This window comes from Hoplias malabaricus, chromosome 18 (genome assembly GCF_029633855.1).
Source record: "Hoplias malabaricus isolate fHopMal1 chromosome 18, fHopMal1.hap1, whole genome shotgun sequence".
NCBI lineage: Eukaryota > Metazoa > Chordata > Actinopteri > Characiformes > Erythrinidae > Hoplias > Hoplias malabaricus.
Window position 1 is genome coordinate 28,346,202 of NC_089817.1, and position 10,122 is coordinate 28,356,323.

A 10,122-nucleotide genomic window follows, 5' to 3' on the forward strand; every position below is an offset into this window, starting at 1 on the left:
GTGTGTCCTGGTGTTGTCCTTTTGTCAGGGCTTGTGTCTTTTTTGTGTAAACAAACAGGTTTCAAGAAGGAAAACACAGTACAGTGGTCACATGTCACAACATACAGTATGATGAACTGCCTCTTCCCACCTCTCTCTTCCCTTCACTATCTTTCATCACTGCTTTGGTCTTCAGGGATCTCCTCTGGCCCCAACTGAGGAGGATCACAAGCGCCTCGAGCACATCCTCACTGTGGAGGAACTTCCTGTAACGTTCTGTTTAACACTCTTACCTTTTCCTCTCTCTCCTCAGCTTGCCTGTGTGTATGCCGGTCTCCCAGCTTTGCTGCAAAGGCTAGAGCTTGAGCAACAGGTGGTCCGTCTCCACCAAACAAGCCACACCACCTTTTTAAACTCCCCCAAAACCCTCAGAGCACCCTGTTTCTCAGATTGGACCAGATCGAGTTACTCGATGGTGGCGTGTGTGGTTGGTGACGACGGCCATGGTTCAGTTTGAGATCTCGGTTGATCAGATCAACCCTGGTCTTGCAGTTCTGACGTCCAGCAGAGTTTGTTGACTTTTCCCCTTGCTTTAAGATGACAACTTGACCTGCTTCTTGGTGAATTGGCAAATACGCTTGGTGGGTTTGAGCGAGGAACACTCCGAACCCTGCTGGATGCCCTTGTGCTGGGCTGGAATATGGAGTGAAGAAAGATTGGGGACGCTGTGGTTTAGGTGATGAATTGTTAGAGTGGGACTAGATAAAATAGATGATGTTATTTGGCAGTAAACGCTGTAACTGGCTCCAAAATGAAACAGTAGGGAAACCTCGGGCTCTACTTGAGCAGTGGAATCTGAGTCTTTCCCTCTTTTTTCCACTGCCCTTATTTCAAACTGCCCTTTCCCCTCCTTTGCAGTTTTTCCATTCTGTCGTTCCCCACTCTGTCTTTCTCCCAAAGTGAAGATCAGTTATCAGTCCTCTCCTTCGCCAGATGCTTTCTGCCAGTGCTTAGGCCGGCTGTTACTTCTCTAGTTTCCCTCCCGCTTTTTCTGGTGAATGGTGAAGACAATGATTCCGGACACTTCACAGCTGTGGATTAACGACAGACGCTCTGTGGTCTCTCTTCTTTCCTTCTTCCTTCAATCCTTTCCTTTCCTTTCTTTTTGTTTTATCCTTCTTTCCTTTCCTTTCCTTTCCTTTCCTATTGTTTTACCCTTCTTTCCTTTCCTTTTCTTTTGTTTTATCCTTTCCTTTCCTTTCTTTTTGTTTTATCTTTCTTTCCTTTCCTATTGTTTTACCCTTCTTTCCTTTCCTTTTCTTTTGTTTTATCCTTCTTTCCTTTTCTTTCCATGCCTCCTTCTTCCTTCATTTTCCTTTTTTTCTCTTTCCCTAGCTTCCTTTCTTCCTTCCCTCCTTTCCTTTCCTTTTGTCCTTCTTCCTTAATTTTTCCTTTAATTTTTCTTTTCCTTCTTTCCCTCCTTCCTTTCCTTTCTTTTCCATTCCTCTTTCTTCCTTAATTTTTCCTTTTCTCTTTCTCTTCCATCCTTTTTTCCTTCCCTCCTTTCCTTTTCTCCTTCTTCCTTAATTTTTCCTTTGATTTCTCTTTTCCTTCTTTCCCTCCTTCCTTTCCTTTCTTTTCCATTCCTCTTTCTTTCTTAATTATTTCCTTTCATTTTTCTTTCCCTTTTCTCCTTCTTACTTCATTTTTCCTTACATTCTCTTTTCCTTTTTCCCTTCCTTTCCTACTTCCTTCCTTAATTTTTCCTTTTGTTTCTCTTTTCCTTCCTTTTTCCTTTCATTTCCTTTTCTTCTCTTCTTCCTTCATTCATTTCTCTCTTCATTTCTCTTTTCCTTCCTTCCTTCATTCCCACCTCCCCTGTCCTATTTCTTTCCCTTCCTCCCTCCCTTCCTCCCTTAATTGCCTGAGGCTTGGCCTATGTCCACTCTCTGTCCACCCCTCAGTTTTCCTCAGCGCTGTTAGATGATCTGCTGCTCTGTGTTGTTTTATTGACTCTGCCTCATTCTGAAGCGCATCACCTCAGTGCCTTGGCTTAATGGCCTCGATTTAAACAAATGTTCTAAAAAGCATCTTGAATTCGCAGCTTATGTCACTCCCCGTCGCGTCCTTGTGTGTGTTTGCTCACTTTGCCGTCTCCGTCTTGGTGACTCCGCTCTTCCCTCAGGTCAAGGTGGAGGAGGACCCTGTAGCCGTCCTTCAGGCGGCCCACGCCGCTGCCTCTCAACCCAAGGTCTGAGCACAGATGCGTGTGACTAAAACCTAGTGTACAGAGGTGCGTAGTCCAGGTCCAGAAAAACACATGTCCACTCCAGGACTTCAGACTGCCTGAACTAGAATAAAATCCCGGAGAGGATTTGAACTTCCTGGACCTGAAGTACCCACCCTGGGCAGTGTGGTAGAGGAGATGCATGTGTTTCCGCAGTGCAACACTGAGAAGACAGGTCAGATCGGTCTCTGTTAATAAATGGAGCTTAGCCACCTGCTGCTGCTCGTGAATTATGAAGACGATCCTCTCTCAGTGTTCCACTCCAGTGTGTATTACGTTTGCTTGGAGTGATGTTTGCTGTTTTGCTTGGTTTTTAAAATGTATTTATTTATTTATTTAATTTGTGCTTGTGTGGTTGTTTATTTTTGGCTCTGGGGTTCTTTTCTGACAACGTGGGGTCCAGTAGTTTACTGGTAAGTGCTCCTCCTGGCCACAGAGTCAAGGTTGTTAGGTATTTCAGTGTATGGAGTTGGAGGTGGTTTTAACAGAGACATACCAATGTATTTCAGAGGTGCGATATCATATTTGCAATTTTTTCTTTTACAGAAAAGGCCATTGCAGGGTCTGTTAGGGTCTGTACTGTCACACTGAGCCAAAGCCCCGCCCCCTACCCACATAACCACGCCCTCTCACCTGGCCTTCGTGTTGTCACTTCATGGACACATTCACTCATTCAGCTTTCAAACATCTACCAAATGACTGCACTTTCACACTGTTGCGTGGTCATTCATTGAGAAAGAGGAAGGGTTTTTAACTCATGAGAAAAGAGCAAAATATGTCTTGGGCAATGTGCCACTTCTCACTTCTTCTAATCCTCATCAGAATTTGTCCTACATTTAAATTTGAATGTATCTTTACTGTGGTTTTGTTCATTTTTACACAGTGCCAACTCTGGACTGATTAGCTAGACCCGATTAATTGAGCACAGATAATCCAAAATATTGCACTGCCCTCTGTTTCTACACTCGTTGTCCATTCTATCAGCTCCTCTGAGCAGACAGGTGCACTTTGTAGTTCTACACTTACAGACTGGAGTCCATCGGTTGCTCTGCATACTTTGTTAGTGCTCTTATAGGGTGCTTGGAAAATGGCCGCCGTTTGAAAGCCTCTAGGGGTGCTGAAAAGAGGGATAGCAAAGTATGCAGAGCAACAGGTGAACTACACTCGGTGATCGTAGAACCACAAAGTGCTCCTGTATCATCAGTGGAGCTGAGAGACACCTGAAAAACTCCTAGAGATTAAAGGGAGGGTCGTGTTTATTTATTTATTTATTATTATTAATGTGCATGTGGTTTGCTGTGTCATCATTTCAGAGTTTGAGTGTGTCCTGATGTGCTTTAGAACTGTTCTTCTCTCTTAAAAGTGAGTCTGCACTCTTGTGGACCACTGGCTCCCTCTACAGGCCTGGTCCAGATGAGTCGGCTTATGCCTGAGGATCACAGATCAACTTTCACTGGGGAAAAGAGTCCTTCTAAAGCTAAGAAGAGTCCGTATGTCAAACCTTAACCGACTCCTCAGCTGCTAAAGTCATAGCAGACCGCCACGTCCACCTGCTGTGTTTCAGCTTCCGAGCCCTGACAGAGTGTAGAGTTACCAGACACAACACCCACTCCCTCTCCTCGGAGCGCTTCCCATTGTCCAGCTCTGCTCAGCTCTAGTTTATAGCCGTGTGTGTAAGACATCTGCAAAGCTAGAGTACTGTAATGCAGTATTAATAGATTAATAGGTACAGCTTCACTGTTGCCTGGGAAACAGCCTGAAGCCAACAAAATTGTGTAAAACCACGTACACGTGTCCGTGTTGTGTTGTTTATTCCTCATGAGTGAAATAAGTGGTCAGAGCGTTTACACTTTAAAAGGCAGGTTCAGACAGACAGGGTTTCTTATGTCATAAACCCAAGGAACCAATCCAAGGCAGGGAATTTGAGATGCAGGAGATTGGTGGAAATGCCGGCAGGGACTATTTGCATATTGCGTACAGGTCGGTACGTACTGACTGGAGGTCAGAGTGTAGAGTTATGTCTCTTAAGCCACTTCAATTGCATTATGGGATTCATTTCTTGGAAATAACTTTAAAATATGCAACTTTCATGAAGTTTTTGCAGGGGGTTAATCCATGAGAAAAGAGGCATTGTCCAGAAAAGTGCCTTCAGACGGACGGGCCCCTAAAAGCTATTATTTACTAAAAGAGGAATCAAAACTGAGTGTCAGACTGCAGCAGTGGAGCACAGGTTTCACTTCACATATCCATTCATGGGGTCCAACGTGTGTGTGTGTGTGTGTGTGTGTGTGAGTGTGTGAGAGAGAGAGAGAGTGTGTTTATGCTTTGCATGGGGCTTCGAGGCTTTGACAAAGCGAGTGTTGTCTACTGTCCTTCATGCTCCTCTAAAGGGTTGGGGGCCAAACAGGTGCCTGAGTCCCTCTGCACGGTGCTGCTTTGTGTTGTAGGAGGGTTGTGTGGTCATGGTAGGTGAGACATTTCTGGTTGTATCTCTGCACTTGTGACTGACTGTTCTCCAACCTCTTCTCTCCCCCCCCCCCCTCCCAAGGTGAAGACAGAGGAGCAGATCGCTGCAGAACAAGCCTGGTACGGCACGGAGAAAGTGTGGCTAGTTCACAAAGACGGCTTCTCTTTAGGTCAGTGCTGTTTCTGTGTTGTTTTGCTCAAAACTTCACACACTTTGGGTGTTTTTACTGCTCTTGCCGCCCCTCAGTGAAATACCAGGCCCTTCCGAGTGCCGGAAATGTTACAGAGAGGAGGTTAAACCGAGCATAACAGACACAGCGAGGGCAAAGAAATAAGAGCGCTGAGTAAATACGGAGAAGAAAGACAACCGAGAGAAAATGGCTAAAAACCAGAGCTTCTGCTCCTTGCTCCTCACTGCTGTGCGCTCGGGGTCGGAGTGAACGGCAAGCGGCTCGTTATCATTTAAAGCCACAGGTGCTGAATCCGGCTGTTCTGAACAGGGGGAGAACACTGCTGTGGGGGTTGATCCTTGTGGTGTTTTGACCAAGAAGGTTAAGTTATTTATCGTATATTTATTTTGTACTCGATTAATAACTTTAACTCAAAGAATATCTCTCCAAACCCGACTTCAACACTGACAAACCTTAGTTTGAACCTAACTATTGCCCAACCCTCTGTCTGACTGATAGAGGAAGGAAACCCCTAAAAGAGGAAGGGCAGGAGAGCTCCAGGTCCAGGATTGAGAGCCACTGTAACAGCAGCCCTCTGCCCCCTCTGTCTGTCTGCTGAAGCAGCTTGTAGACATGGTGCATTTCATAAAAAATTCATTTCTCCAATAGCCCTGTCCTTCTGTTACGAAAACAGATGTGAGAGTGTGTAAGTGCACCCTGGGAGCTGAGCAGCGTGGAGCGGAAGCTTTGAACAGAGCTGCTTTATTGATCCGTGTCCGATCTCTGTTTCCGTAGCCACACAGCTGAAGACCGAGGAGGGAGCTCTGCCCGAGGGGAAGGTGAAGATCCGTCTGGAGCACGATGGGACGCTGCTGGAGGTGGATGAGGATGACGTGGAGAAGGTGGGTCATGTGACCTTGGTGATGGACTCAAGGTCAAAAGGTCAACACAAAATAAAGTGAAACTAACACTTTTAAACAAAGTGATAATTGCTAGTCTTTTTTGTAGTAGTTAGTGTGTGTATATATTCATTCATTCATTATCTGTAACCCTTATCCAGTTCAGGGTCGCGGTGGGTCCAGAGCCTACCTGGAATCATTGGGGGCAAAACAGGAACACACCCTGGAGGGGGCGCCAGTCCTTCACAGGGCGACACACACACTCACACACTCAAACCTACGGACACTTTTGAGTCGCCAATCCACCTACCAACGTGTGTTTTTGGACTGTGGGAGGAAACCGGAGCACCCGGAGGAAACCCACGCAGACACAGGGAGAACACACCACACTCCTCACAGACAGTCACCCGGAGGAAACCCGCGCAGACACAGAGAGAACACACCACACTCCTCACAGACAGTCACCAGGAGGAAAACCACACAGACACAGGGAGAACACACCACACTCCTCACAGACAGTCACCCGGAGGAAACCCACGCAGACACAGGGAGAACACACCACACTCCTCACAGACAGTCACCCGGAGGAAACCCACGCAGACACAGGGAGAACACACCACACTCCTCACAGACAGTCACCCGGAGGAAACCCACGCAGACACAAGGAGAACACACCACACTCCTCAAAGACAGTCACCCGGAGGAAACCCACGCAGACACAGGAAGAACACACCACACTCCTCACAGACAGTCACCCGGAGGAAACCCATGCAGACACAGGGAGAACACACCACACTCCTCACAGACAGTCACCCGGAGGAAACCCATGCAGACACAGGGAGAACACACCACACTCCTCACAGACAGTCACCCGGAGGAAACCCATGCAGACACAGGGAGAACACACCACACTCCTCACAGACAGTCACGCAGAGGAAACCCACGCAGACACAACCTCCAGGTCCCTGGAGCTGTGACAGAGACACTACCTGCTGCTCCACCGCGATACCCTTACAGAAATGAAAAAAAAAACAATTCATTATGAAGATAAAATGATGTGAGGAATATGCAAAACCCTGGATTGAATTTCCTGTCTAATCTCACGTCTTTGAAAACCTAAAATTCACAGGGCAGTTTTCCAATCTGGATTAAATATCCTGGAGAAATAATTAAGCCACTGTCCTGGATTGTGTCCTGGCGAATGTTTTGATTCAACAATGAAAACCGACCGATCTCTGCTGCCTCGGCTCACTGTGGTGACATCTGATCTAAAAATAAGGTGGCGATTAGCAGAAGCGATTCTCCGAGATGTGAGACAGGTCCTGGTTGCTGTCTGTGTGAATCATGTCTTTAGTGATGTATCACCTGCTGCAGAGAGGGGACTCTTTATCACCTCCAGCTCAATGCTGCAACGTTTCTTAACCCTTAGTATTCCAGATTTATTATCACGTTATTTCTTTACTGTTGGAATGGAAATACCATATATTCATTTTCTGTAAGCATTTCATCCTGATCAGGTTTGAGTTGGGGACATATCTGCATACCCCAGCAAGGATTCGGTGAGGGGGCTTATCTTTTAGGCTGTGTCCTGAACATGGCCACCATATTGAAAGCCGCCATATTGGATCTAGGGCAAGTTTTTCCAATGGGAAGATGGTCATGTAGCATATCAAAGAAGTCAAGAATTGTCTCAGAAATCGATTGCCAGTCAGATTTGCAATATCTCTGGTTCAAAACTTTTGTCGTTAGTTACAGTCTTGTTACAAACTCAAACAGAGCCTAAATACTCAGTGCCATCTTCAGTGAGAATGGACGGGAACACTGTTGTTTTTAAATTTCAGTGTTGATATCTTCTGAACCACAAGAAATATTGCAAATCTAATTACAGCAATCGATTCCTGAGACAATTCTGGTCTTCTTTGATATGCTACATGACCATCTTCCCATTGGGAAAAACTTGCCCTAGATCCAATATGGCGGCTTTCAATATGGCGGCCATGTTGTGGACACAACCTAAAAGATAGGACCCTCACCCATTATTTCCTTTCCTTTCTGAAATAAAAGGGTGTCCTGTGACTTTTTACTGACTCTGTGTATCAAAATGCTCATGATTAACCCCTTAAATACTTTATATATTTATTAATGGCAGTGTTTGATATTATATCGCTTATTAACTACAACAAATTGTCCAGTTACCACTATGTAACCTATGTCTGGACCTGCTCTGACTTCTTTTAAGCCGTGTCATCTTAATCAATGCAGTAGTCCATGTTTCATTCTCTCTCTCTCTCTCTCTCTCTCTCGCAGGCGAACCCTCCCTCGTACGACCGTGTGGAGGACCTGTCTGGGCTGCTGTACCTGAACGAATCCAGTGTAATGCACTCACTGCGTCAGCGTTACGGCTCGAACCTCATCCACACATACGCTGGACAAAACATTGTCTACATTAACCCTGCCAGCGCTCCATCCATGTACTCTGAGAAGGTAAAACTGAGATAAAACATGTCCCATCTACGCCTACAGCCTTTTATATAAGGATTATTAGAGGTGTTACAGAAGGAAGACCAGCACTGTGAAATACACCACACCTTTGGAAATAATAACTCAGGATTCCCTTTACATTTTGAAACAGCTCCTATGTTGACATCTAGTGGCCTGGATTAGAAACACAGCTGTCCCCTTGAACTCCTCTGTCTTTGTGTTACTCTTCCTAGCAATACTAATATTTTAAAAAAAAACACCCCACAGACTACCCACACACACCTCAGCCGCCATACAGAGTTATTTCTGAAGTCAGACGAGGACAGCACTGTTCCCTGCCACCACATTTGACTGTGATGAAACCAGTGGCCTTCCAGTCCCAAGCCCACTTCTCTAACCTTAAAAAGCTCTACTCTGCTGTGTCTTTTCTCAGGTGATGCACATGTTTAAAGGCTGCCGACGCGAGGACACAGCTCCTCATATCTACGGACTTGCCCAAACTGCGTACAGGAAGCTGCTGACCACTCGGCAGGACCAGTCCATTGTGCTTCTGGGGAAAAGCGGCAGCGGCAAAACCACCAACTGCCAGCACCTAGTCCAGTACCTGGTGTCCATCGCAGGCAGCACTGGCAAAGTGTACTCAGGTGAAAGAGAGAGAGGAATGTAATTGTGCAAATTAGATTTGCCGAAGTGTTTCTTTATCTAGCGCCGCGTCTGACAGTAAATGATGGCGATGATATCTTCTTCCTTACCCCTTCTTCTCAGCTGAGAAGTGGCAAGCTGTCTACACCATCCTGGAGGCCTTTGGGAACTGCAGCACAGCCATGAACGGAAATGCCAGTCGCTTCTCTCATATCGTCTCTCTGGACTTTGACCAGGCAGGACAAGTGGCTTCAGCTTCCATCCAGGTAGATCTGACTTCTTAAAATTGACTCTAATTAGACAGAGAGCGCCCCCATGTGGGTAACCCACTCTATGGAGCGTAAATAAAAGACTCGTACAGGGACTACTAAGTATTTTCATTCTTAAGTGAGATGCACTTTATAGAAGTGATGTGAGAACAACTTTCCCTTTCATAAAAAATAGTTTCCTAAGTTTTGGTGGTAGAAAGGACATTGTTGCGTTAAGAGAGACTTCATTCCTGTCCTCACCCTCTCATTGTAGACCATGCTGCTGGAGAAGTCGAGGATCGCCAAGAGACCAGAGGCTGAATCCACTTTCAACGTCTTCTATTACTTGATGGCTGGGACTGATGGCTCTCTGAAGTAAGCCATACCCCTCCACAGCTCTGATCTAATCTGGTTTCCATGCGAAGGCTTGAAGGACTAGAGAGGTCTTTCTCTCTGACCGTGTCTCAATTTTGTGTCTTTAGGACCGAGCTTCACTTCAACCACTTTGCGGAGAACAGCGCCTTTGGAATCGTGCCTCACTCCAAGGTAAATACTCTCAGCAACTTTGTTTAAACGTGTTTCTTAATTTTGTGAATTTGCAAATATCTGATGAAAATATTTAAAAATTTGATCAAAAATGTGATACTGAATTTGTACTGGATTTTATTTTGATGATTTCTATAATAGTTTCGGTTGGTGGTTGCCTCCACGGTTGTTGCCCCCCCCCAAGTTCTCTATTGAATCAGTTTCTCGTAATCAGTTCTCTTTAGTTGCCCCCAGTTCCACCAGCTAAACTCCCCCCAGTCACCCACAATGCCACCGACTCCAGGAGGAGTGTGAGGGCTGGCACATGACTCTTCTGAAACATTAGAAGCCAGCTGCCACCTTTATTCAAAATGCTGTTAATTTAACACCACCTGACAGCTCAGTGTACTGGAGGAGAATGCAAA

The 10,122-nt window shown here is 45.7% G+C and overlaps 1 protein-coding gene across 1 annotated transcript in view; it reads left to right on the forward strand.

Annotated features, from left to right (window-relative positions):
* LOC136674319 (unconventional myosin-XVIIIa-like) overlaps window positions 1–10,122 on the forward strand; it is a 93,979-nt gene that overhangs the window by 30,647 nt on the left and 53,210 nt on the right. The window contains exons 3-9 of the mRNA XM_066650251.1: window positions 4,815–4,902; window positions 5,698–5,804; window positions 8,109–8,285; window positions 8,716–8,926; window positions 9,048–9,190; window positions 9,447–9,547; window positions 9,655–9,718. Coding sequence (XP_066506348.1) covers window positions 4,815–4,902; window positions 5,698–5,804; window positions 8,109–8,285; window positions 8,716–8,926; window positions 9,048–9,190; window positions 9,447–9,547; window positions 9,655–9,718 — 891 coding nt within the window. The remainder of the gene's footprint in view (window positions 1–4,814; window positions 4,903–5,697; window positions 5,805–8,108; window positions 8,286–8,715; window positions 8,927–9,047; window positions 9,191–9,446; window positions 9,548–9,654; window positions 9,719–10,122) is intronic.